Here is a 27,937-nt window from a genome sequence, read left to right as displayed (position 1 = left end):
CCCCAAGGTTCAGGCAGGATTTCTCCTGGAACTCTTAAAAGACTAACCACAAGGTAACATAATTTGGTCTGTTTATAGCGGAATGAAAATGCAGGTAACAGAGCTCAGAACAGTGATCAGTTTAATTTTGCAGCAATCCAAGTACAAGTACAGCTATGCTTTTGTCATATACAGTGTTGAAATTGGAAAGAATTTAAAAAATCAGAAGCAGACAAACTACCTGTTTCTTGTGGAACACATTGTCGTAGTTCAACTCCAGCTAGCAATGAAAACCTCAACAGCTGCTCACTCACTCCCTGCCTCCCCCACAATAGGGAAGAGAATCAAAAAAGAAGGGAGAAAACTCACTGATTGAGACAAAAACAGTTTAATAAAATAACAAAGTAACACAATACTACTACTAATACATATTAAATAGAAGTGGAATATAAAAGATACTCAATGCAATTCCTCATTAACTCCGTCTATGCTGAGCAGCCAGTCCTGGGAAAAGAGAGAGCAGCCTGGTCCTGAACAGCCAGTCCCAGGGAAAGAAAAGACCAAAAAGGCAGAAAGACCCAGAGGCCACCTACAAAACAGCCAAACAGTAAAAGGCTGAACTAAAGGAACTTCCAAAGACAACTCAACTGAAATGGAGCAGAACCACAACGTGTCTCTCCAGCCAGAAAACCCAGCTCACATTAAATATGAAGCATGACGCTACCAGCATGGAATATTCTTATTGATGAATCTGGATGTCAGCCAAGGTCTGCCCCATCCCTTCCTCCCTTCCTGGCTGCCTCACACCTTCATATAGAGTGCCCAAAAAGACCTTAGTAACAGTGAATTCTCACATTCTCTTTGTTCCAACACAAAACCATTGGAAAGTTACTTGAAGAAAAACATTAACATTGTCCCTGTGTGTTATCTTCTTACTCTCCAACTAGATCCAAACAACAACTGTGCTAGGTGTGAAAAAGAAGAGTTTCTAACTGCCTAAAGAAAATTAACTTGCTTTCATTTAAACCAGAACACAGGTGTTGATTTCTTTCCCTCCCTTCCAAAGGCAAACCCTAATCAGTCTGCCAGGTTCACAGTCCATCCAGATCCCTCATTACTGATTCTCCTGACATGTCAGCTTACAAAAAATTGCCTGTCTTAACTAAAAGCTAAGTTGATGATTGTCTTCTAAGAAGAGAACATCACATTTTTCCACTGTCTTGTTAGATACATAAAGGAGGTGCTATTATTTCCTTCCTAAAACAGCATCATAGAGTTTTCCAGTCCTCTTGACTTGAATGCCTCTGAAGCCAGCTGCCTCGAGAAGCTTGCTGTACTCTGCTGCTGTTCGCTCTTTTCCTTCTGTCTGGACCAACATATTCATTGAATACAGTTGGGTTTCCAAAGGCCCACTTTTATCTTCATTCAGAAGCGATTCGACCAGCAGCACTCCACCACCTGGTTAAATTAAGAGAAATAAAACACAGGCTGAGCTCTGAGAATATAAAGTATTTTTCAGCTGAGTTACTAGGCCAGATCTTAATCTTTAGTTTCAGGAAGAAGCAGCTTCTACATTAAGCCATATTCCAGCATCACAGAAGACAAAAAAAGAGCAAAAGCATCAGAGTGTGTCTCTGCTTGGCTACCTAGGTACTGACATGCTAGGGCTGAAGGGGATGCTACAGCTGGGATGGAAATTTTCCATTTTCCCCAGCTGAAATCCACAGGAGCTTACTGGCTTTGCTAAGAACCCGGCTCTGTAGGCAGTGTTTTCAAAGCACAAGGGTTCAATGTGATGTTTAATGGGATTTTTTTCTATGACATGTACACCTGTCTATTTAAACAATACCCAAATCCCCAGTTCTTACACCTAAATGCCTTGAAAGACAAGTCATTGTAGAGGACAAGGCTAAAACTGGAAGCCAGATAAGGAGAACTTTGATCGGGCTTATTAGCTCAGCTGCACATGGCTGATTTAGGAAAGAAAAAGACTAAACCAAGAAACCCCTGCACGAAACTCTGCCACCCAAACTAAGCATTAAGACTGGTGTGCTTCACATTACTGACAGGCATGAGTTGCTTTGCTCTTCAAGAGCTCACACTTACCAGGTTGGCAAGCCTTGTAGACTTTTGTCAGCAATTGCCTGCATTTGTCATCATCCCAATCATGCAGTGTCTTGGATAAAATATACAGCTCAGCTTCTGGAATTGAATCATTAAAGAAGTCTCCTGTAAAGCAAGAATACATGTTACACAAAATCCCCAAAATATAGAGGACTGAGTTAAGTAAATATTTTCAGTTCTGTCCAGTTCTAAAGACTGTGGGCTTACCACATCCATCACCCATACCAGACAGCAACAGAGTTACCAGGTAAAAGTCCTCTGTGGCACTGAAAAGGGGATTTTATTCTTGTTTAGTCTCAATAAGGCCAGAAATGTTTAAAAGCAGCAGCTCATCCAAAACAGCCTTTGATGCACTAGAAAATATTTGAGTCTGACTTTTCTCCAATTACAGGAATTCAGATTCATAAAGCATTAAGAAGAGGAGACAGTTTCTCATGGTTTCTATCATGGAGAAAATGAAATAATTTCCCTTTATGTAATCAAATTTTCAAAGAACTTCAGTAACCACAGAGGTAAATCCATAAGGAAAAAATACACATCTCTCACGTCCCAGCACTAGCTTCATCATCATGTCTTTTGTTCAGCACCTGGTGTACTGCATTCAGTCTTTTCTTTCTGCATCTGACTTCATTTCTGCTCCCATTTCTTTGCACTGCTAGCACAAGTAACATTTCCTGTGTTTCTCCATTTTTGTATTTATATAACCACTTCCTTCCTCAAGGCTTCTTTCTGCTTTCTGAGCTTCAAGCAATATTGAGTCATTCCAACACTTTGAAGGCTTTTGTAACATTAAAAATTAGATCTCCCTACGCTAATTTTCATCATAGATGTTGCAAAGACCATGAAAGATTTATGGACCAGGCAACAGGACTGTGGGTTAGTTCTCACTCATTCAAAGCCTGAAATATCTTAGGACTTGAAAGTCTATCAGTCATGACCAGAGAAGGAAAACCCCTTCCTCAGAGCAGGCCTGGCATCCTGCACATCTGCCAGGAGGTCTTCACAGGAGAAAAGAGAGTGCAAGGAAGAACTATAACCTGGCATGACAGTTTTTCAAAATTGCAGGACTTTGTTGTTGTTGTTAAAGTACCCTTCTTCTGGAGAAATCAAATAGCTTTGTTCAGGAGTAAACAGCTTCTGGGTTGCTGAATGATTGAATTGTGTCTCTAATGGAAGGTAGCTGCAGATACACAACTGGGACAGCCCTGTGGTAGCAATGAACCATAGACCTGGGCTGAGGTGGCTGCAGTCTGGCATAAGGGGCAGCTGGAGACTGGAGTCAAAGGGCTCAGGAGCCACAGCTGTGACAACACTACACTGCTGTCCACACCTACCTTCGTGGAAAGAGATACGATGCTCCTCATGGGGAACAAATTGCTCTTTAGCTACTTGCACAACTTTCGGCAGGTCATAAATTGTGACCATGGACTTCGGGTACAAAGAAACACACTCCTGGGCCAAAGCTCCACCACCTCCTTTACAGAGAGCAAAAGAAGGTCAGTGCTGACAAAAAACTAACCTGTTCATCACCATCCCCATGAAGTGATGCAGGCAATGGTGCATTCAGCCTCATGGAAGCTAAAGCGGACGAGAAGGGACAGGAGAGGCCACCATCTCCACTTGCTCTGCAGGAAGCTCCAGGGCCCCCAGCACCCAGGCCTGTGGGCTCAGCCCCAGCCCTACAGATCTTATGCACCCCCTCAGACAGAATCAGAGAATCACAGAATGTTACGGATTGGAAGGGACCTCAAAAGATCATCTAGTCCAATCCTCCTGTTGGAGCAGGAACACCTAGATGAGGCTACACAGGAAGACATCCAGGCAGGTCTTGAATGCCTCCAGAGTAGGAGACTCCACAACCCCCCTGGGCAGCCTGTTCCAGTGCTCTGTTACCCTTACTGAGACCCAGCTATAGGTACTGGAAGGTGGGAAATTAAAAATAGAGCCACTCAACCAGGCACTGGGGAAGCAGCAATAGAGCCCAGCAGGGAGCCTGATGAGTCCCATGAATCCTGGCAGCACTGAGCAGCTCTGGGACAGCAGGCGCTGCAGGGTAAGAGGCTGCAGATAATATCTCAACAACACTGGCTGAAGGGAAGGAGGTAAAGAGTCTGGTACCAGCAGAATGTATCAAGCAAGGCAAGAAAAAAATGCCAAAGCTGCCACATACACAGGGGAATAAGACACTACTCACACAAATGACACTGTGTAGAGAAAAACATTGAGCTTCCTAATACTCTCATCACTCTCACGTTTCTCTTTCTAGCCCAAGCAAACCAGTAAAATTCTCTTTTTATTGTTGACAAGATTGTGAAATACGTCCTGTTTTCCATTGCTGTTCCCATCATATAACATAGGAGTTATTTTTCTTTTCAGAGCTTGTAAAAGAAGACAGTTCAAAGGCTTGTTAAAGATCTGACACTCACCTCCCAGGTCACAGATTTGCCTGAAAGGGGAAAGGTCAAATGCAGAAAGAACATCTCTGCCACATATACCCCATATTGAGTTCTGGCCAGCCATGAATTTCAGCATTTCTACTTCTGATCTAGTAATGCAAACAGACACAGCACATAGAAAAGGTAACTTATAATATCTTTGGTGATTTCTGTCATACAATTATTGCAAGTTTTATCTTAAACTCTAATATCTGTTTTTAATTACACAGAATACGATCTCTTTGAATATAAAACTATGTTGAGTCTTACTGTGGCAGAAGGGTACAGCTATACATTCACATATTTCAATAGGGAATGAATACTATTCAAGTCCAATAGCTTATTAAGCTCCTAATTCTCAGGCTTCTGAGGGATTTTTTTTTTTTTCCTTCAACTACCATTGCCTCTGTGCCAGAGACCTGAGATACGGTTTTGTCCTAGTTTCAGCTGGGGTAGAGGTAATTTTCCTCCTAGCATCTGGTATAATGTTGTGTTTTGGATTTAGTATGAGAATAATGCTGATAACACATTGATGTGTCAGTTGTTAAGCAGTCACGGACTTTTCAGCTTCTCACGCAATGCCAGGTGCGTAAGAAGCTGGGAGAGGACACAGTGAGGACAGCTGACCTGAACTGGCTAAAGGAATATTCCATACCACATGACATCATGGTCAGAATATATTCTGGGGGGATCTGGTCAGGAGTACTGCTTCTTGCAAACTGGTTGAGTATTGTTTGAGGAGTGGTGAGCAATTGCATTGTGCATTGCTTGGTTTTTAATTTTTTATTATTATCCTTGTTATTATTAACATTTTCTCTTTCTGTCCTATTAAATTGTATTTATCTCAACCCATGAGGTTTACCTTTTTTCCTGATTCTCTCCCCATCCCACTGGGGGTGGTGGTGAGCAAATAGCTGTGTGGTGCTTAGCTGTCTGCCATATTAAACCACAACACTTTTTCAGAATAGGAAATTATATACTTCTATTCAGAATATCAGACAGTGTCCCAGTAATAGATATTGTTGAGAATGTAAAATGCTACATGATGGTTCTGATGAGTGGGATTCTCTCATCATCATATTTAATTGTCCTGAGCCATAATTAAAAACATTTTTTTAATTTACAGTAGGAAGAATTCTGTTTCTATAAATATACTAATGATTACCTGTACATTGCTCCAAAAGGGTCTTCAGATGAAATGCCAAAAGCTCTTTCATATTGGTTTCTTCCTTCTCTAAAATAGCAAGCACAAAAAACAGGAGAGCATGGGTTTGTTTTTCTCTTACCCCAAACACACCTTGGGACTGTAGTTTCAGCTAGTTCATCACTGTGGAAGGTGCTCAGCTTTGTACAGAATATAATATATGCCAGTCTGTCTATAATGGCTGTAAAGGTACCCTCATTTGCCACCCCAAAATATGCTGATATATTTCTCAGCCTTTCACTAGTACTTTTCAAGGCCAGGATGGATGTGGCTTTGAGCAACCTGATCTAGTGGAAGGTGTCCTTGGCCACGACGGAGGGGGTTGGAATCAGATGATCTTTAAGGTCCCTTCCAACCCAAACTATTCTATAATTCTATGATTTATGGGAACACATCTCAGGCAAAGGTACAAGACTGGTGCAATCATCACCATCACACACACCACGTTTGACCACCAGTTGCACTGACTGGAACAAGCGAGACTCCAGCCCCATCTTAAAGTACTCCTATACACCTTTGTAATAGAAGTATCCTTAGCCATGATTACTCCCACTGTAATGATCAAGTGCTTTCCTGAAGGTCAAACACACAGAAAACTGATTCCTAGATCATCTCTACCTTTAGAAGAAAAAGGAAAACAAGAACACACACAAAGGGAAAATAAGAAAAAAAACAAGAACATATATTGGCTGTGTTAACAGTCAAAATGAACTCTTGTTTTTTTCTGAGACCCAGTCAACATCTTAATCACTTAATCACCCAGAAACACACCACTAAGAGGAGCCACACAGATTCCTTACCTCACAGCATCAGCCAGGTAGTGCCAGCACAAGTAGACTGTATTGGAATAATACATCATAATATGATACTGAGACTTGGGACTTGATTTTGTAAGGTAGATGTTGGAAATATCTGTGTTTCTGTAGAGAGCTAAAAGGGTGAAATAAATACATTAACTAACAGGTATGATATACCACCTTGCCAAGACCATTCTACAGCATGGTATTTATCACCAGAAGTTGTCTATATGACCCAAGACACAACCACATCACTTCTACAATCATTCCCTCCACTGCAACGAGCAGTGGGTGAGGGCTGCTGAAATGTGTGTTGCCCTATTCAGTGTGAGTAAACACTGTCTACCCACACTTACTCCAGCACTAAACATTTATTTCAAGAACAGCAAGAGGAATGCCTTATGAGGGTCATCACTTACCTATGGGTTTCTGCTATAAAAGGACACTTTTGGTATGCTCTATTTAAAGGAGAAGCCCTTGCAGGCAAGTCTTTTTTCTGCTCAGCAAGTGGGAGACAAGTCCCCAAAACAACATGCCAACCACACCTACCCTCTCGCAGTTCACTAGTGCAGGACCATCTGCAGACATGTGAATGTCTAAAGGACTCAAAGAAATCTCACCTATGGGACTGGCATACAAAAGGAATATAAAAGATAGACCCTGCTCTCTCTAAAGTCATTGTGCAACTACAGTAAAAGCCCTAAAACAAGACAAGGCAACACAAGCCAGAGCAAGGGACACAACTTAGAAGACTAGCTAGTCCAGACCAGTTTTCTGATGGCCACAGATGCCTTTTGACCACATGGGCCCAAGGTTTTTGATGCTCAGGCAAACTTAAATCACCTCTCAGTTCAGATCAACAACCTAACAAAATACTTCACATAGTGGCAAAACATCAACAAAAAACAAAATACATTTTAAAATCATGTTATTGCCCATTTACCCTTGCATTTTATCCTAAGGTTTAAAAATCACACCCACACCTCAGACTTTTTTTTGAGACCAGCTCTGCAGAGACCCTGAATATCTTCTCCAAGGTCACCTGAGGCTCTGGCACAAAGTTTAGAGACATAGAGCCCTTCACCTGGGTTTTACTTTGTACTTTTAATCATGCTGACATTTGCTGCTTCTCTTTCAGCTGAAGAATGGATGGTGTTCTCGAGTGATTTTCTCCTCCTTTCAGCAACAGCAACTGGCCTTACACAAGATATCACCTCTCCCCACACTCCTTGCCTCACTTTCAAAACCATCAGAGGTTTAAGTCATTTAATTTCTTCCCCTTTTGCCTTTATTACCTCCTTCTTGTGTGAGCTCTACTGTCAAGAGCTTCAGTCCCACACAGGCATCCAGCAGCCTTTCCATCCCTGTGGTGCTGGTACCCAAACGTGCGGCAATGGCATCTGAAGAAAGAGGCTTTCCTGATTCCAGCAGAAGATCAAACACCCCCAGTTCACAGGCAGTGAACATAACCTGGGGGTAAGGAAAGGTGGGAATGAGAGATCAAGTGAAAGCACCAAAGCCTACCGCATTTCTAAACCTGCTCTGTTGGAAAAAATATACACTTTATCCATGTAAAAATCATATTTCATATAAAGTCCAATGATTAAACTGAAGCTTCTCCAAACACCAATAATACCATACAGTGCTTGTAATGCACCTTTTTCATTTCTTTCCCTTTCCTGGCAAAGCCAACCAATGTTTTTGTCTAACAAAGGTTCAGATTTAGAGACCAAGTTTTGAGTGTGAATGTTCCTGCCTCCTCCTTAGTTTCAGAGAACATTCTCGATCTCTCTCTCTTTTTGCCTGGAGACTCAATGACAAGACAGTGTAGTGGTGAATTTTTCCATTGTTGTTTTTGTTCTTTAGCTAAGGGTCTAAAATATGCTCCAGTGAACTCTAGAGATTCTCCTGTGGGTTGCAGCAGGGAGGAATATTCCACCCTGTGGTCCCTATTTTCAGTGCTTGACTGTAGCGGTCTTCCTGAGGCAGGGAGGATCCTCTCAAAAGGATTGTCTCATTCAGGCCAGCAGAACTGGAGGTGTATAACACCTCTAGGAAGAAGCTTCAACCTTCAGACAGACATATGTAAATACACATAAGGAAAACATCCTCCTTTAGCTGCACACAGTCAAGCTTACAAGTATTATCCTACTTATCTGGCCACACAAACACCCCTAAAACAGTAACAAATACAGGCAGTCAATTGAGTTGATGCATCTACAATGATTTGATAAAGTCCACAGGAAGCTCCTTTTACCCTCAGTAAGAACATATTTAACCAAAGTTGAGATCACAGAGAAGTTCTCAAGCTCAGCCTTCTGCACAGTACTAGAGACAAACCGTGGGAGAAGGAAGCATATTCTTTGAGAAGACATTTGAAAAGTCTTGTTTTTTGTATGGTTTAACAGAAGGGGAAAAGGCAATTGAAGTAAGCTCTCTGTTTCTCGAACTCCAAAAGTGAAAACTGGGAAGAAATACCACCGCCAGAGGAACATCCCACATTTGAGGCAGTCAGACAGCAAGCCCTCAGCTATAAACTGTGGTTTTTATAAAGCCTCATACAGAGACAAGGCCTGCTCATCCAAGAGCCCAGAGGGGTCTCAATGCTAAGTCTACTCTGAGAGGTCAGGTCACTTTCAAATCTTTTTTCTTTTCAAATTTCCTTCCTGCCTAGATGAGCTGACAGGATGTTTTAATATGAGATGGTCTTCTTCCCAAAAAGTTACATCCTAACTCACTAACGTAAGATCCTTGAATATTTCTGTCTGCATCTATCCAAGACTCAGTTATATTTCTTACCTTTGAGACTAAAAATCCACTGCTGTATTGCAAGATGACTTGAGGATAGTCAAGGTCCTCTGTGGAACCCATTTTCGTTCCAGACTGAGGCACAGGTTCTCTGGTCCTCTTAATTTAAATAAGCTGCTTTCCACCAAGCACTGAGCACACCAGCTGATCCACTTAATCTCATTGCTTCTGAGAAACACACTGGTTACAAAACGCAGTAGCTGAGTTCTTTGGCTTCAATGGGTCTTTCTGCCAGATTCAGCTGTTTCTTTGGCTCTTCCATCATCAAGTACGAGGCTAAAGAAGCAGTGCGGATTCAAGCTTGTATTTTCAGTTCTGCAGTCAGTTAACACACTGGTACTTTGGAAGCACTTGAAAGCTTGTCACAAACAAACCAGAATTCAGCCCAGAACAGCAACAAGAACCTGAATTCAGTGCAGTGTACTGGAAGATCATAAACCAAAGCAGAGTCTTACTCGGGGATTGTTCAAAAGGAGCTCTCCTCCATCAGGCTGGCTTTTTGATGCTGGAAGACTTCCCAAGAATAGAAATCCTTACATATGTCAGTCAGTCCAGTGATGTGACCCCAAAGGAAAGACAACAATTTGGCAACACCATTCTCCAAGTGAAATGTGGACATTCCCAGGGGTGTAAGAGTGAAGGAGTATCAGCTCAGCTGAAAGCAGTCATGGCATGCTCCTGCTCAAGCCTGGCATCTCCCACAGATCTAATTCCACTCACTCCCCACTCAGACATATGCACGAGACTTACCTCCACCATGCTGAAAAAGAGACTTTCTCAGGCTCTGGGTCATGTACCCAGGGGCTCAGACCTCACCAACACGAATAAAACAACCAGCATAGCTACTAAGGAGCAGGCAAGAGCTGCCGAGGAAACAATTCTCCACACAAGGAGCTGAAGAATAAGAAAGCATCCCACCAGAGTCTGTGCCTGATATAATTTCCACCCAGGTGTGGAAAACCTGGGTGTGCTTCCCTGGCCTCATTTGCAAGCCATGCCCATGGAAAAGATAAAAGAAACAGAGACACATAGGCAGAGGGGAGTGGAAATGTGCTGTGATTGCACAGCTCCAGGTGACCCTGGGGCTGGCTGTGGGGTACACCCCATCCCTAACTGCAGAAGCAGCCAGTTCAAAGAGAAGCTAGGAGTCTGTTTGTTGTGCTGCTTTGTTGCAGTGACTTGTTTGCACTAACAAGGATCACTCACATGAAATCTGCAAGGAATTAAATCTTCTCTTGTTCTATTTCTGCATTTTGCAGGTATCTCCCCACATACCGGCTTTGAAGGCAATGCCTGCTTGGCAGCTGCCAGTGGTGGTGGGCAGGGGTGTTCTACTTGTGCTTTGGCATGTTTTGGCAGAGCAGGGTGCTGAGGGAAGACAAATGGTTCTATGTTTTCTAGCTGGCTGCCACAGTCTTCCTCCCCTGCTTCGCAAAACTAATCAGAGGCATGCAGAAAATCCTTATGAAGAAACAATGAAATGACTGCCAAGCACCAGATGTGGAATGGATTCCGACTTCACACGGAACATACCTCATAAGCCTTTCATCCGAAAGTTAAAACCCTGTATTACTTTCCTAAAACCTCTCTGCCCCACTGTTCATTGATCTGGCTTGTAAATGCCCAAAATCTTACCTTTTCAGGCACACACTGCAACTCTCAGGTGAGAACAGATGTCAGTTATCACCCTTTTTCCCCTCTGTACACAACTCAGAAACAGTACTTGTTGTATGTTCTAACACCACTGTGTGTCCTGTTTTACCAGAACACTGGGTCCAAACACCTGGTTTACAGCAAGCACCAATCTGTAGAAACACTTAGATCGCCACACCCTGGCCAGTGTAGCCTGGAACTACAGTGCCATTGCCTTACTAGTGTACCACACTTCACTGTCTGGTACAGCTTAGACACCAATGTTCTGTTTATTTTGTACTGTGGAGACTGGAGATCACAACATGCTTCTCTGTCGGAGTGACCGTGGAACCCATACAGCTTACATTTAACAAGGCATGTCTCCTCTGAAGGAAAAGGCTGGACAACAGTTTCAAGAACACAATATTTCTCTGCCAAAGGCCAATTCTGCAACTCTGCCTGCCTGCTACTGAGAAACAAATTGGTGCAATTTTGCCAAAGCATAAACATTTGCCACTTTTGGGATAACTGATTTCATAAGAGCTATTCAGATCCAGGCCACAAGCCATGCTGGAAGCAAATGCTAGCCACACTAAAGTATACATTTCCATTGGGCTAAACAAAATGACTCTAGCTATAGCTGCTGCTCACCAGCTCACATATCACTTTCCTCAAATGGCTCAGCCACAGATTCGTAATCAGATATTACAGTGACATTTAGTACAGCTACATTTAAGATTCACGATAATGAACATGCTCAATCCTTGATTCTTATAGTTTCAACTAAACAGCAGATGGTTATGTGCACAGCTGTAGACTAGCATGTCTGAACGGGCCAGAGATTGACTTCACTTAAGGCAAACTTATAGAGTACAAGAGGGTCTGGTAATCAAATGACTACACAGTTAATTAAACCCACTTGAGGTGCTTTTTCAGTTATGACTGAACCTGTCTGTTGAAGACACCAGATGTAATCATCTAATGGGATTACTACCAGTAGCGAGATACAAGGGATGAGGTTGCAGATAACTGACATGAGACTGATACAAAGCCACATGCAGTGTGTTGCTGTTTCCAAGTAAATAGTGAGGCTTAAAGCTTAAGCTCCTTTTAAGCTACAAATGCATTCATGAAGATGAAATTGCAATGGCTTGTTTTCTCTGAAATCTCCATCAAGGTTTCTGTCATAGCGCTTAGACCACATCCAAGCTAAAGCTGTTACTTCACCTCCACAGTTTTATTTTGGTAATGAATTTTTCTTTGCCTAAGTGACTCACTACAGACAAATACTACACACACACACACACACACACACACAAAAATTACTAAGTTTTGCATAGCATTTGAAAGTAAGAAATTACCTAAAACAAAGCAGATTTAGTAAAATTAACATGTCTGTCAGTGAGAAATGGTAGATCACACATGCAACCTTCCTTGTGAGCAACAATCTCAGGGATGTGACAATCATGAGTCTCAGTAATGCCAGTGCAGAAACAACTGTGCCTTGCTACCATTATTAAGCCTCTAAGTATGCCCAGCTTATGTCAGATGGCCTAGAGGTGCATCACAAAATTTGTACCCTTTTTTTTTTTTTAAGAATCCTAAAAAGTCAAGATACTCAGTATCATACTTTTTATTTGAAACAGAACATCCAGTTTTAATGAAATACTAATTTTCTTTTTTTTATAACTTCTAATTCTTCTCAACTTTTACAATAGAGGCATTTCCCTAGTAAGATAACTATTGTTTCTGTCAGTTTTTGACACCAACTAATTTTAGTTTTTTCCTGCTTACATCACTTATACTACTGGCAGACATTTGGAATGGGCAGGAAATCCTGTATATCCAGCTCATTCTCTAAGCAAACCCTTCCCTCTCAGTTTTCTTTATCGTACAAAATCAGACTGAGAATGTCTTTTAGAGACCATCACAAGCAATCCAGAGTTGTTCTCAGTTTAACTTCCTGGCCTGCAAACAAACTCTCAACAAATAATTCAACCAAATAGCCATGGATATCTCTGTCAGAGGAGGGTCTCAGCAGATAAGATACATAGTCTCCCTGAGGACAGACAGGTTCACTTGCTAAAATTGTACAGGTCAAAATTTTAAAGAGAGAAAAAATGAAAAGAAAGACAGCAGCTGAGTCAGGCTTTGATGTCAGAAATCACTTGTGCTCTGTCAAGCATCACAAAGGCAATCAGTGGACACACAATTGCCTTGCACCAGCCATTTTACACTTGCTAATCTGACAATCTTCTCCATATCTTCAAAAAGAGAGCTTTAGAAAGTAGCCCCATGTCAAGCACTCCAGGTGGCTCATCTCAAATGAGCCTTATGCTGTTTGACAGCTACGTCAGGTGTGCTGAGCAGGAGGTAAAGACTTTGCCTGCCCTTCCCTTTTCCAGTTAAGGTAGAAAATAACAGAGCACTTACAGGCACACATCTGGAACCACATGCAGAATTTCAGAGAAGACCCCATCTAAGAGTGATCAGTCCTTGCTCAGACACTTGGTTGGCAGGTTGAGGCTGCTAGCTGGGAGTGACAATGGTGCTACCACATCATCAGCCCTTAGCATTGTCCTGTAAACAGGCCAGCTGCAATGACAGCTCTCCTGGGTATCCCCTCCACAGCAGGCAGAGCTCACTTCACAGGTGCCACAGTGCACATGCAACTAGAGTAGGTACCAGTTTAAAACCAGTTCTGATCAGCCTTAGCCCTTCAAAAGTTTTAGAACCTACTACTACAGAAAAGCATTTGTTTGGCTTAATCTATTATTATCTTTTTGGTGAAGCAGGAGATATATTCAGAGGATGCAGCCGGTGAGGGGGAAACAGATCAAATTGATTTTCTGTGCTATGATTACAAAGAAGAAAGTATGGTGGTACATACCATTTCAAACAAACCTCAAGAGCCCAGTATCAACTTAAGCACAAAAACATAGAGGTACATTTGCTTTTAACAACAATACTTACACATGCAGGAATGTAAGGCACAAGAAGGATCCATTCTGTACACCCAGTTCTGAAATATCAACTGCAACTAGCTTGCTGCTTTGTACAAACACTACAGACAACTCTGCAAATTTATTGTGAGGCAGTAAAAGATACGTTGTGCAAATAGCATGTTAGCTGGGCTGAGGAATGGATGGATCAACAGCATACAACATAAACTTAATGAAATGTATGTTGTATCCAGATTATACCCAAACCTCGAATGCAGGATACCAGATCAAAACACAGGCAATACATATATTTCCTCCTTAACTTGTATAGCAATACAAGCTATCAGTGGTCAATTCTGATCACCATTTATGAATTAAGGCACCTATCAAATTATTTAGTTTAATTGCTGTCTTATATAGAACCTAACATCTCTACCTCTGCTACCAAACATGAGCAGCTGCAATGGTCTGTTAGACAATCCTAGACATGTTCAAGAACTGCCCTAAAGCTGACACTGGTGCGATGTCCAGGCAGCACTGATCTGTGATCAGCTCTCATTGGTTTGTGTTTTTAGCCTTGTGGTCCCTGCTACAGTCCTGTGCTTGCAATTTCAGGAGCCACCACAAATACCCATTTTCCCTAACAGCTTTTAAGATGATGCTTCCAGAGAACATATAAAATATTTTTATATGCATACCTAATCGTGCATATGCCCTTATTCTAGGTCATTGAATAGATTACTCTGCAAAGGTGGAGTCAATTAGACAGAAACCATGGATATGGTCAACAGCTTTGGTAACCACTTCTTACTAAATGTAATGACTTTGGGCAATAAGACTTGTACATTATCAAAATTACCTTGGGAGGCAGCGAGCAGATGGAAACTACCACAACAATCATATTGAAGGGCTTGGCCTTGCCCTTGTGGTGAAGCTGTAGTTTCTGTTGAATAAGCTGCTTCCTGAGTCACCTAGTGCAGGCTGAGGCTAGGAGATAAAAAGCAAACTGCAGGCTGAAAGGCTGGAAAATGCAGAGAGTCTTCAGCCGTCAGACAGAAACAGGAGATGGTCTTCTTTAAGGATGAGAACAGGACTGTGGGGTAACACTGTCCTTAGCAGCAGGAACTTTGATTTCTTACAATTTGGAGGATTATGTTCTTCTCTGTTTAACAAGGGCTGCAGGAAAACCACTCCTAGCTGCTAGTGCCAGCTGCCACAGTGACGCAACAGCATATGCAGGGACAGAACACACCAGCTCATGCACAGCACATGGAGGCACAGGAGCTTTGGCCAACAACCTTCCCACCCCATTCACCTCAGACCCACCTGCAATGAGCAGGGTCCTCGTCCTCAAATGGGAAGAGGTCATATGCTGCCTTGTATCATTAGATGATTTATACTCTTCTGAGCCCTACGCATCCTCAGGAGCAAGGTGGGTTCCCCCTGGCTTGATCCCACTCTCCTGGAACCTCTGTGAGGACAAAAGGGAGACACTGTGCTTTGTGGTGACAGACATGACATCTCTCCTGGAGCTGAGATCAGAACAGAGGTGCACCCTCACAACAGAGAAAAGCTTCTTCCTGTCTCACTGTGTGACTTAGGACTCAAGAATGGGAGTCAGAAGAAACCCTGGGCATTTCTGGGGACTCAGTGGAGTAGGGCTCAGAGGTCTCACTCACTGCTGACAAAGTTTTCCAGCAGGCATGAACACATCACTGTAGCATGGAGTTGCCCAACCCATGGCGCAATGGGATTTACACCCCATATTTACATCACACCAGTCCTGCTCACAGAGGAAATTTTCTACTACTGAAGGAAAGACCATGCCAGTAAATAGTGAAGCTGAGGCTGATTGGCTGATTGTAAAGCAAGCTTAAAATTAATTGACAGGTATGGCTGCCTGACAAAGACCAAGAAGCTGGGAACTATTTGAGCTTTCTGCTTTGCCATGGCATGGGAAGAGATATAGAGTTCGAAATTAGGACAAAAAATGAAGTCAAATGCACAGGATAAGCTTAATGCTTCTGGAGAAATTATTCCACTGAAGTCTTCCATCATCTTCAAGGATTTCTTTCCTCACCTCTACCTTGGTCATGCCATGTATTCAGTCAAGATGAAAGCTGACATTCAGGCTCCAACTTTTCAATGGTAGCCTAACGAAGAATAAACAGACTTAAAGCAGCCTTGCTCACTCAGATCCTTGATGTTCTGGTACAAATAGTTAATAAATCTATAATCCTGCTTACAACCCTTGGGAACAAAGCCCTCAAAACAAAATCAAATCATAAGTATTGACAAATGGAGTAAGATACGTAACTTTGATGCAATGGGACATAAGTAACATGCAATCCATGACAAGCCTAGGCAAAGAGAGCCAAGTTACTACCGGTAGATAATTCTCACTGACCAGTTTTACCAGTTAAATAGGCAGATACCTTTGCAGACATTCTCACTGGACTGGATTTCTAGCAGCTAAGGATCTGAAAGTAGATGTAGCATAGTAGCTAAGTCAGACTCCATCCAATACTCAACCATATCAACATAAATTCAATGTTTCAGGTATTTATTTGTTTGGTACATCTTTGGTAAGTTCTAGCTGCTAAATCTCATGCTCTTCAGTTCCTTTAACATTTATAACAGAACCCGTGACTGCAGTATAATTTAAGCAACGTAAATTTAATAATTAAACAAAAACAGTAGTGTGGTTTATGGGAACTCTTTCACTAACTAGAACAAAGTTTGTTGATCAAAGTTGGAAGCCCATTTCAAAAGGACATTCCTTTAAAGCACCTAACCCAGCAAAGAACAGACACTGAATACTTTTCATATGAACTCAAGGTCACTCAACAGACATACAGTTAAATGGAAGAAAAGAGACCAACTAATTTTACCTGCTTTTAGACAGCTCCTGAAAGACAGTCTTGCAAATCCTAGAAATCAGGTAAGATTTAACCTATTAGCATCACAACATTCTTCCAGAGTAGGGAAAAATACCGGTAACTGCAATATTTCAGCTTCTAGAAGCCATTATTACGAAGCCTGCTGGTATCCTAGGTTCTTTTGTTTGAAACACTAAGACCCCTAGAAGATAACTGGTAGAAACATACTGACTATCAATACAGAACAAAGAGTAATTGTTTAGTATAAAAAATTACATTATTTAAGTTATTGCATCAGTGAGGTTTTAGCAGTAGTACAAGCACATAACTCAGCCATAATAAAAACCTGAATAAATCACTTTGGGCACAGAATAATTTATATTTGTGACCTTATTGTAAGATTACAGTTTCAACTTTTTTCAAGTTTCCTTGGAGTTCAAAGCCTATCATCAATGAAGACCACAAGCAGACTGATATCCAGCCAGTCTTGGAGCAATGGCCACCTCAGAAAAACAAAATGCCTCATTTTTATTGTTGGGCATGATGTTACACGTCACAGGGTACTCCTTTGGTCAGCTGGGGTGAGCTGTCCCAGCTGTGTTCCTTCCAAACCTCAGCCTACCCATTCAGAGGGGTGCACACAAAATGGGAAACAGAGAAGGCCTCGACACTGTGCAAGCACCGCTCAGCAATAGGCAAAGCATCAGTGTGTTGTCAACACTGTCACAAATCCAAAACATAGTGCCAATGCCATACCAGCAGCTACGAAGAGTGTTAAGTCAAATCCCAGCCAGATCCAGTACAAGGACACACGAGGCAATATCAGTTTCAGGGAATTCAAAAGATTTTGAAGAGCTCTGATGCAAAACACATACCTGAAGCAACAATACCGCTAAGTGTTTGAACAGATAAAACTCTGCACTGAGCAGTTAGTGGGCAACTTTAGGTGCTAGCAGTTTGAACAGGTTTTGATTGGGTTCAGCTGGCCAACTGCAAGAAGACTTCTTCCACATTCCATTTTGGGATGTGAGCATTTGCGAGTAGCTTCAAGGTCCTTTCAGGCTTTTCTTCCTGAAGCTGCTGTGAAAAGAAATAATATAAGCACTATAAACAACTGGGTTACTTTGCATTACTGCACTTTTAGGACATTGTATGAAGCCAGTGCTGGATATGGTGTGTTAAGTTGGAATGATTGTCACGGTCTGAGAGCTGAACATCCCACAGTTATCTTCTCTGGCCTCAGAATTTGCCTTAAACATCAGGGAAGCTCACAAAATGTAATCATTTCAGGGTGAGATATGGCGCCTTCTCTGGAGCAAAAAAAAAACCTATCAAGAACAGACTTTTTTTCATATTAACTAACAATACCTGCTGGATTCTTCCAGTATGACTCATTAACACCTTTTGGTGACTGCCACTGCTTTAACTGCTTCCACTCTTGGCAATGACACTGAAAATTAATAGCTTGATGACTTCCTGAAAGTAGCATTATAAACTAGCATCTCCCTGATTACTTAAATAATGCATCAAGACCCCCCACTCAACATATCAATCCCAGTGGAAATCCACAGCAGAAATATACTGCAGAAATACCAGCAAGAATCTAATCCCGAGCTTAAAGACATTGGAAGTGACAGCCATTAGTTAAACTTCTAACATAACTGCAGATAGAATACACTTCTTTTTAAAGAAGTGGTGTTACCATGGGCAGTGTGTCACTATTTAAGAGCAGGCTAAGCAGAATTGCGTGTATTTACAAACAGGCATCCCACCAGCCTCATCAAATACTTGCAACCAACATTAGAATGGATTTTAGCCAAATCATTACTGAAGTTGAACTTGTCTTCAGGCAGAAAGGCTGTTAGCACTTTGACAAAGATAACAGAAAAATGAACTCTCCACAGAAAGCAACTGCTCAGAACTCAAGAGAGCCATGATATTCAGACGATTAGATAAATCAGTCTAGATCTCAATCCCCGAGACAATGGTGAAACTCTTAAGAGAAGTCACAAAAACTTGAGAAGTAGCATAATTGAGATCTTTAAAAACATGAATTGGCAGGAAAAGAATGTCTCTTTTTTTCCCCACAGCTAGTAGCTACAAAGATTTCAGCAGCATGATTTAGTAAGAAACAAGCCCCATATGGATTCACTGAAAGCAATGCAGACAAATTCAGCCAGCCAGGGATCCAGCTGAGCTGCAGCACCAATGTGTTCCTCAGGCACTCCAGAAAAGGGATGCACTTGGATGTGATGCATCAGTGTGAGGAAAACAGCATCTGAAGGCTGTAGATAATTGAGCAGGGCGTGTGCTCTTTAACAGCTGACATAACAGGATCACCAAGAAGCATGCCTGAGCTTCATTATTCCAATGTGTCAAGTGATTTTTTTTCAACAAGTGGGTTCTCATACAACATTTCTGCAGATTTTAATACACTGACATACGAAAACAGCAACTTCAGTTCACTGGAAACAGTTTTCTTTTTAATTTTACCATAAAAAGGCAAAATAAACTCTTTCACTGTAATGTTATAGCTTTTAATATTCCTGAGCTGCATTTTAGAAGCAAAAGTATTCTTAAATGGTTTTTACAAGATACTGCAGCCTTACTTTCCAACACAAGTAAAAATAATTTAGCAAGAAGAAGGCCCCTTTTTCAAAAGACAATGGCTAACTCTGTATGTACCTGAAAAATGCTTCAAGTGGTTCTGTGCCACCTGAAGTAATTACAAAGCCAAATATGTCAACAAAATAACAGAACAACTTTTCAACCATTTTATCACTGCTTCTTACTTCCTACATCAGTGTGCCTTTCTCACATGGAAAGTATTATTCTACAAATGCCATTACATGCCAGAATAATTAGGGCACCAAAGCTTGGCACCATACAGACATGTGACAGAATCATAGCAGTTTAAAAGATAACCTGCATACCTTTATAGTCAGTTTTAAGAGCTGTATGAAAGACCTGCTCTCCATCTCAATCAGCAAAAACTCTTTGATAAATGCGATTTCATTGAATGCATCAGAAAGTATTCAAAATCAAACCTATATGTAATAGCTTGTCACATCTGGAGTTCCTATAACCGGCACCCATGTACTTCTCAAGCCAAATTAGGTGATAATGAGATAAACTAAATTGACTAAAATTATGGTTTAGAAAACTAAAAATCAAGAAAATAAGTTGGCTTTTAGCATTGTAGGAACTCAAGCACAAGCACAGGTGGTTATACCTACACTGTGACAGAAACCTAGAAAGAGACAACAAAGCACAAAGGAACGTCAGAAAAACAGGCATCTATTTTCTTGATTTCAGGGACTAGATGCTAGTTAAGCATTGGCTGAAACAAATGCAACTATAGCAGTCACACCGATGAGGTCTTGTTTACAATTTTCTGGCCCTTTTGTCCAACCACAGCCTTTCCAAGGAGCCAAGGCCTCTACTACCCACTCCAAGTACTCCTGTGCTTACTCAGTGATCTCCGGTGCCTTCGTCTCCTGCTCACGCTTCTGCGACTATAACTTCTTTCTCTTCTGTCTCGCTTACGTTCGCTACTGCGACTTCTTCTGTAACGTGAACGCCTGGGGCTTACACTTCTTCGACGAGGGCTATGGCTTCGTCGAGGACTGTAACTTCTGCTAGAGTGTCTATAACCCCTCCTTTCTTTCCTGCACCTGTCATCCCGATAACTCACATCTCTTCTGTGTCTGCTCCTCTCTCGTTTACCCTTACTCTCATCAGTGTTTATGCTGCTACATGAACGGCTCTTTCTTCTTCTTGACTCTGTGCTGCGTTTGCGCGGCTCACAGTGAGAGTCCTTCCTGCAGGCATTCTGGTCATAGCTAGAGAGGCTCTTCTGCTGCTGGTTACTGGTGGGAACACATGACCCAGAACTTCTTTTCTCAGAACACTTCTCAGAGTTTGTGGTATGAAGTTTCTGACCTTCTTTGACATGACCTTTGTCATGAACGTTGCCATTCAAGTACTTGCACTGAGTGTTTACACTCTCAGGGGACACTGCTTCTCTTTGAGAGCCGGGAGCCAGTTTCCCTGTAACAGCCTGTCCTGAGGTAGAAGTGATGCAGCTGGATGACACAGTGTGTGGAGCACCACTAGGGTCCTTCAGCATGTCAGACTGAGATGCTTCAGTTTCTTCTTTGTTTTGATTAATTGCATCCATTTTCTTGCTCAGAAGATTGTTCAGTAGTTTCTCCCTCAATTCCTTTTCTTTTCTCTGCAATCCTAGTGCTCTCTCTTTTTCCTCTTCCACACGTTTGAGCTCAGCCTCCTGGAGTCTTCGTCTCTCCTCTAGCTGCTGAAGTCGAATCTTTTCCTCATTATGCTCTTGCTCCAAAAGCTTTACTGCCTGAAAGATAGTCAAAGGGAAGGTAAGAGTAAACAAGAAAATATTTACAGACCTGCTCATGCTTCCAAGTTATACCATAACACAAAAGCAGCAATCTATCAAGAAAAGAAAACCTAACAAACAGAACTTAACCATCCCAATATAAAATGGTTGTTTCCTTCTTAAAGCGAAAAAACCCACAAACTAAAACAACCAAACAAAAAGCCCACCAACACACAGCATTTGTAAGGTGCCACATTAGTATTAGTCCACAAATTCTTCTGAGTGTTAACTTCTCCCAGCTGTTTCGCAAGGCAAAAACAAAGCTTGGTCTTTATGGCTCCTTAATATGACAAGACTAACACACAAGCTAGAAGAACATGTGAAATTTCAAGTATTAAAATACTTTTATCAGAGTCAACACCTGAGGGTTTCAGTCAAATTTAAAACATTAATTTCTCTTAGATGATTGCAATCTGTGGTTCACAGATGACTTTACAATGAATCCAAAAATCCAGCAAATAATTACATGTGTATTACGTAGAAACCAATCCTTTTTGTCAGCCACTTCAGAAGCTCATAATACTTAAAAAGGTTCAAACTTTTTTTAATTCTAACCCAGACAAATAGCTTTGTATATACATAACACAGTGCTCTATTTTATCAGACAACCTTTCTGTTTCAGAGCTGCAAAGTTACAAGGCCTGCAAGAATCATTTCTCCCTTCTCCTAGCATATGACTGACCACAGAGCACTGTATGAGCTTTAATTCAAAAACACTCCTGAGGTACACTAGCATCAAGGAAAAAATCCTGTGCTTTGCCACACAGTTTTTCATTACCACAGAAAATACTTAGTATACATCACATTACACCCTAACATGACTTTATCCAAGTCTTAAGCCAATGACATTCTGGTCCAGTGAAAAATGACAATTTGTTAGAGAGACCAGATCTAACATTCAAAACCCTAGCTGACAGTACTTTTGCTAAAGAAAAATCATTCAGCACATTTTCAAACATCAAATAATGAAGGCTCATTCTCTGAATCTGCAAAGAATAGTTAACAAAACTGCTGAAAAGCCAGAAGAGAAATGGCATCAAAACTGCAATCAGAAATCAGGAGTCTTGCATCTTATGCTCTGTGTTTAGTTCCCTTTATCATGCTTACACAATCTTTTCCTGGATTTAAGAGCAAGCTATGTGTAAAAAACGCTATTCAGGACTACAGGTTCAAGTTCACTCTTCCATTTACCTATATGTGCATATTTTACCAATGGAGGAATACTCTTTTGTTGCACTTTTTTGAATTTTTGGTCTAACGAATAGCATGTGAAGCAGTACTGAATCTGCTTTTTTTTAATTAACAGCACTACTCACTCCCTCCCAAGTCAGCAAAAGGCTTTGCTTTGCTATGTTCTTAATTGGCTTCTCAAAGAAATATTGAAATTACCTTTGCCCTGCTTAGTAGTTCTGCAATTAGTCTAATGGACTGAAGATTCCTCTGAGCTAACAGGAGCTTCCTTTCTTCTAACTTTATCTTCTCTTGCAGTTTTTTCTGCTCTTCGGCTTGAAGCTTTTCAAGTTGCTTTTTATTTCGTCGAACTTCACGATCTTTCTGTTTCTGTTCTCTCTTGCGCAACTTTTCTTCTCTTTTTCGCTCTCTCTCATGTTCTTCAAGCTCTCTCTGCTTCCTAAAAAGAGATTAATATTTTCACCTTATCTAGGGCAGGTACAATTTTAGACTCCTACTCTACCTAAAAAATGTATTTTCTACTTTAAGTAAATTTGTTTCTAAATAAGTCTTGTTGATTACTGGAAAACCGAAACAGAAAACAGTGAACATTTTAATCATTACTTGTGACAGCAAAAAAACAGCAGTCTGTCAATACTTAAAACCAAGTTGGAATCCAAACATAGAGCATGGTTACAACAACAAAAACATTTTTTTAAACCAATTTGACCAGAGACAATAATAATACATTAGGCAGCTGGGCAGTCAGTTGTCACTGTAAGAAAATTACCAAGCCAATTAATGTATACATGGGTTCATGATTCTTATTTCAGCCATTAGGGCAAAATAGTAGCCTGTGTAAAAGGCTGAGGGTTTTTGAGATCAGGTATCTAATAGCATAACTTTCAGGAAATTTAATATTTTTCAGATTTAATATTTTGAACTAAATATAAGCATTAGTGATAATATAAATAACCTTACTGTTTCATGAATTGGTTAATAACTAAACATTAAGCAATGAGAACTTATGCACATCAAGGCAACTGGACACCAACGTAACTGCTGAAACAATGTGCACCATTCATGTTTATATTCTGAACAGCTGTCTTACAACATTTGCATCTGTATACATTTTCTTAAAATGTCACTGTTAAGATATGCTTGTATCTCATCCTTTTCCTGGAAAAAATACTGTTGTTAAGAACAAATGAGCTTTATAAAATGAAAGTTACTTACTAGTAGAACTAGTGCATAACTTTCTATTGTCTATTTACAATGCTCATTTTTCCATGAGAATGACTATATCTCATGTAAATTCCCAGCTCCCAAAATTACAGTTCAACCCCCCCAAAAAAAGTGTAAAAAACTCGAACTCTCATCATCCCTGAACCCTACTTCCTCAAAAGGACCACTTCATTCTCACAGTTTTAAGTGCTTCACTTTAGCTACAGAGGTAGAACTTTGAAACAAAATTTGTCTTTAGTTATTTTCTATCTGTTGGTGCTGACATGGAGTAATTGCAGTTTTGTTATGCATGACTGAGAAAAATATAACTAAGCAATATGCAATGAATACCTTTCTTCCTCTTTTTGTCTTTCCTCAGCTTCTTTCTCTTTACGTTTTTGTTCTTCTCTTTGTTTTTCAAGTTCTTGAAGCTTTTCCCTTTCAAGCTGACGCTTCTTAATTGATGCATCACTGAGATGTTTTGTTGAGTCAAAAGAAACCTTCATAGGATACAATTGAAAAGAGTATTCAAGTAGACAAAAAAACCCAAGAAAACCAAAACAAAACCAAAAACCTACACAAACCCCAACAATTTTAACCCAGCACAAAGGTATCCAAACTGCAGCATAAGTACAATCAGAAACATAAAACCTTTTTGAAAACTAAGGCAACTTCTCTGTGTGCCCAGAGCAAGTACCAGAGTATTATAACCAGATAACTGGGAACTACATGTCTGCACACTAGCACAATTAGGTACTGGTTCACACTTTTGTGTGAGTTTGACATACAAAGTGAACCCAAATGTGGTTTAGGCCCTAGATGTCCAATGTTTTCAACTTGTCAGAACAGGAATGTACAGAACTCTTTCAACTCATGTCTGCTATCAGGGACTGTACAGCACTAGACAGCAGTGGGTCTTAACAAAGCCCTCGCTTTCTGTCTACCACTGTGATCCTTAAGTTCAACAGAAGAAACAGTTCTACAACATTCAGTACCTGGTTTAAGCCTCTTCACCAATTCTAACACCAAGATTCCCAAATTGAGGTCCACTGAGCTGAAGCTCCAAGTTTGAAAGAGGGAACACAAGTGAGAGGGAAGTTACATCTGAGCAATGCGGCCAGGGAAAACATTCAGCGTCCAGGACATATGGGCACACCTTGGCCATGTCCAGCTGCACCTTGGAACAGGAAACCAGAAGACATCACACCCTTGGTGTCCTCATCTCCCACTCTAGATACCAATGCCTGCGTAGGCAGGCAGGGGTCCATAACACATTCCTGAATGGCTGCTGTCATGAACCATGGGGCAGAGAACAAGGAGCACATACTCTGCAGTTTAATTAACCCAGGCTCTATGTAAAATGATGCTTCACTAACAGGCTAAAATGACAGGCAGGTAGAAACAGACAAAGTGTTGTGACCTTGTATGAAAGAGATCTGTCCTGACAGCATACACAGTCCTCTTTCTTTCCTATCAATCCCCAGGGCAGCTGCCAGGAAGGCTTCCGCTTACACGGCCAAACTAAATTTGGGAACCCTGATCCACCCCATGAAAGTGACAGTTTGAACTTCACATCCCCTTGAAAACATTGAGGGTCAACATTACAAACAGTTTCCATGCTTCAACTGACAAACTTTGATAACATGATAAAAGATTGCAGTATATTACTTATACTGACTAAACTGAAACTTAAATAAATATTTGCATATTCCCACATTACACAAAGGAATACTCAAGTTTTTTTCCTGAAATACACTTTCTGATTTGATGAATGACTATTGAGCATACTCAAATACATACGCAAACATTTCCAATAACTAATATATAAATGCACAGACTATCTCCAAATATATCAGAGCAAGCTTTCTTCATGCCATACTTTCACAGATACTACAACTGAACAGACAGCCTTGTTCTCTCCTATCACAGCTGTTTTCTTGGACCATGAGGTTACAGAAAAAACAATCTGGAAAACTCAGTAAATAAGTATTATGAATTAGGCATACTGCATTCACAGGAAACTGAGCTACAGGTTAAGGTTACCATTTAAATTTTTGTGGGGCCCTTCTCTATCTGAAATACACTAATGATTAACTGTGTATTCCACAGGCCTTACAGGCCACATGCTATTAAACTCCACAGTTCTGACAGTCATCTGGTAGACCTCGTTATCCAAACAGGGAAAGGCTGTGAAACTTTCCCTCAAAACTTCTAATTGTAGCGAACACAAGAGAGAACAATGCATGTTAAAGTCAGCCTTTTGGTGAAAGATGTCTGAACTTGTTCAGAATTAGAATTTTTAGTGAAATGACAGGATTTATGAACACACATTACTTTAAAAAAAAAAACCAAACATTTAACCAGTCATGTTCATGTACTTGGTCCTTCCATCAAGCAGTTTTTCATTTCATTTAACTGCCTTGTTAAAAAAAAAAAAAAATAAAAGTCCCATCCACTTTTTTCAGGTAGTCTAACAACACAATTTTTCTGCCATCATTTTCCTTTAAAAATTCTATCATGGCTGTTCCGTAAAACCACCTTAATGCTGTTTATGTCACCTGTTGTCATTGCTACAGTACATAGATGGAGATTTTAAACACTATGGAAATATATTTAGTTATACTTGTTTTTTTACCTGGGTTCCTATAAAAAAGCCTGCAGTTTCTCACCTTTATATTGCAAGCCACTGCTTTGCCATCATCGCCTTTATACATCAGCTTCATCCCTCGCAGGGCATTCATGGCCTTAATGAAACCTGCATACTCCCGATACTGAACATAAGCTTCAAAATTTAAATGGCCTCCAAAACTGAAAGTGTGAAAATTTCTGCCAGTCATTTCTTCTCTGTAGGGGTCCAGCATGGGTATGTCCACATTACGTATTTCTCCAAATTTACTGAATACTTTTATAAGGACTTCTTCACTTGGCTTTTCCGAGCTAGAGTCCTTTGCCGCAAACCACTTACAAGGCAAGCCCTCTAGGTGAATAGTATCTGGCCTTTCCCCTGGCAAAGTTTCATTCATATCTTTTGCATCACGGAAAAACGAGTCCCAGTCATGTCTGGTAGGAAAGTCAATCTTATATTCTGCAGCACGGACTTTTAAAATGTCAGAGAAGCCACTCAGCTTTATTGTTTTGCCATCAAGGCATGCCAGAAAAGATTTAACCAAACTCTTGTTTTCAACCTCTCCTTCAAACCGGATGAAATCCATCGTGCTTTTAGAAATCCGCAGAGTGGAAAACTGATGAGTTTGCACCATCCCTTTCAATCTTTCCATCACTTCCCAGTTCGAAATGGATTTTCCCGGTTGTTTCAGCTGAGGAAGTGCCACACTGATGGTCATTTTTGTAATGGGTTTAAGGTATAACCCACAGGGAGCACAGAGCTCTACAGCTTCTGATGTATCATGAACTATTGTTGCAGCAGCCATAACACAGAAAAAGCATAGGATAAAAAAAAGATGCAAGTTTAAGTTGCAGGCCAACAGTAGTCAAATAAAATAGCCCTTATCTGTAAATAATTTAATTCTTTGGCCACTTAACCATTCCCAAGTTAAAACAATATCTCCTAATACAAGAGTCAATTACAGAGTTAAAACTGAGTAGTACAAACATCTTAAATTACTTTATAACCACTAGATCCTCTAAGTAATTAAACCTCCTAAAGAAATACAAGAAGCTGATGACAATCTTAGGAATACATGAAGTTGGTATGTGATGGCTCAGAAAGCAGCTACCCTTTTTACGGGAGGAAGAGACAGGCGGAGCGATGTCACACCGCTTTGAAGTCTACTTAACACCCAGTAAACCCCAGCAGGCTAGCGCCGAGGCGGCCCCCACGTTCCGCAGCACAAAGGCCTGAAAGGTGTCTGCAACGAGAGAAAAACGTCCCTTTGGTTTGAAAGCCAGAAGCCCCAACGTCCTCGCAACGGCGCTCAGCAGCCTCCACACCGCCAGGCGGGGGAGCGCCAGGAGCCGCACCACGGCCAGAGACCACCGCCGGCCGCACAACCCGCCCGCGGGAAGGCCGGCAGCTGACCCCGACGGGAGGAGCCCGGGCGGAGGGCAGAGACCCCGCCGATACGCCAGCGCCGAAGGCCTCCGAGTGGCCCAGGCCGGGCTGAGCAAGGTTACCCGCACCCTCCCCCGCCGGCTGCCCTACGCGTTCCCCGGCCTCCCTCCGCCCCGCCGCAGGGATCCTCCCGGCGCCCGCCCCCCCCCCCAACCGCCGCCGCGCTGCGGCCCGACCTGTCCCGGCCCCACCGGCAACAGCCCCGCTGCGCTGCTCCCTCTCCCCGGACCCTGCCCCGCCGCGCGCCGCCGCGGCTACTTCCG

General features: G+C 41.5%; 2 protein-coding genes across 10 annotated transcripts; both read right to left on the bottom strand.

Moving 5' to 3' along the window:
* Positions 1 to 320: 320 nt before the first annotated feature.
* On the bottom strand, positions 321 to 17,703 carry ASMT (acetylserotonin O-methyltransferase). 6 transcript variants are annotated; one of them, XM_080340124.1, is made up of 12 exons: positions 17,676 to 17,703; positions 16,813 to 16,851; positions 16,357 to 16,401; positions 15,248 to 15,392; positions 9,339 to 9,860; positions 7,835 to 8,009; positions 6,543 to 6,672; positions 5,704 to 5,772; positions 4,530 to 4,648; positions 3,438 to 3,578; positions 2,086 to 2,208; positions 321 to 1,437 (listed from the first exon to the last, which is right to left on the bottom strand). In XM_080340124.1, the coding sequence occupies exons 5-12, from the start codon at positions 9,408 to 9,410 to the stop codon at positions 1,226 to 1,228; spliced, it is 1,041 nt and encodes a 346-aa protein (XP_080196250.1). In that variant the 5' UTR covers positions 9,411 to 9,860; positions 15,248 to 15,392; positions 16,357 to 16,401; positions 16,813 to 16,851; positions 17,676 to 17,703; the 3' UTR covers positions 321 to 1,225. The 6 variants fall into 6 exon arrangements, with proteins under 6 accessions (XP_080196250.1, XP_080196251.1, XP_080196254.1 ...); XM_080340125.1 differs by having other exon boundaries at positions 9,339 to 9,770; XM_080340128.1 differs by lacking the exons at positions 7,835 to 8,009; positions 9,339 to 9,860.
* AKAP17A (A-kinase anchoring protein 17A) lies at positions 16,870 to 27,937 on the bottom strand. 4 transcript variants are annotated; one of them, XM_080340089.1, is made up of 6 exons: positions 27,851 to 27,937; positions 26,272 to 27,471; positions 23,954 to 24,102; positions 22,598 to 22,838; positions 20,272 to 21,166; positions 16,870 to 17,880 (listed from the first exon to the last, which is right to left on the bottom strand). In XM_080340089.1, the coding sequence occupies exons 2-6, from the start codon at positions 27,031 to 27,033 to the stop codon at positions 17,858 to 17,860; spliced, it is 2,070 nt and encodes a 689-aa protein (XP_080196215.1). In that variant the 5' UTR covers positions 27,034 to 27,471; positions 27,851 to 27,937; the 3' UTR covers positions 16,870 to 17,857. The 4 variants fall into 4 exon arrangements, with proteins under 4 accessions (XP_080196215.1, XP_080196216.1, XP_080196217.1 ...); XM_080340090.1 differs by having other exon boundaries at positions 16,870 to 17,877; XM_080340091.1 differs by lacking the exon at positions 16,870 to 17,880 and having other exon boundaries at positions 19,747 to 21,166; positions 26,272 to 27,014; positions 27,340 to 27,471.

This window comes from Nesoenas mayeri (assembly GCF_963082525.1).
Source record: "Nesoenas mayeri genome assembly, chromosome: 1".
Taxonomy (NCBI): domain Eukaryota; kingdom Metazoa; phylum Chordata; class Aves; order Columbiformes; family Columbidae; genus Nesoenas; species Nesoenas mayeri.
This window is presented reverse-complemented; position numbering and strand designations above follow the sequence as displayed.

What these genes read in the sequence shown, in the direction of transcription:
- ASMT (XM_080340124.1), bottom strand. Translation starts at nt 9,410, where the DNA reads ATGGGTTCCACAGAGGACCTTGACTATCCTCAAGTCATCTTGCAATAC. An exon ending in TCGTATCTCTTTCCACGAAG is followed by an intron (nt 2,209 to 3,437) that starts GTAGGTGTGGAC and finishes CTTGCTTTACAG; the next exon opens with GAGACTTCTTTAATGATTCA. An exon ending in CTACAAGGCTTGCCAACCTG is followed by an intron (nt 1,438 to 2,085) that starts GTAAGTGTGAGC and finishes TAATTTAACCAG; the next exon opens with GTGGTGGAGTGCTGCTGGTC.
- AKAP17A (XM_080340088.1), bottom strand. Translation starts at nt 27,033, where the DNA reads ATGGCTGCTGCAACAATAGTTCATGATACATCAGAAGCTGTAGAGCTC. An exon ending in CAGTGGCTTGCAATATAAAG is followed by an intron (nt 24,103 to 26,271) that starts GTGAGAAACTGC and finishes TATCCTATGAAG; the next exon opens with GTTTCTTTTGACTCAACAAA. An exon ending in AGACAAAAAGAGGAAGAAAG is followed by an intron (nt 22,839 to 23,953) that starts GTATTCATTGCA and finishes ATCTCTTTTTAG; the next exon opens with GAAGCAGAGAGAGCTTGAAG.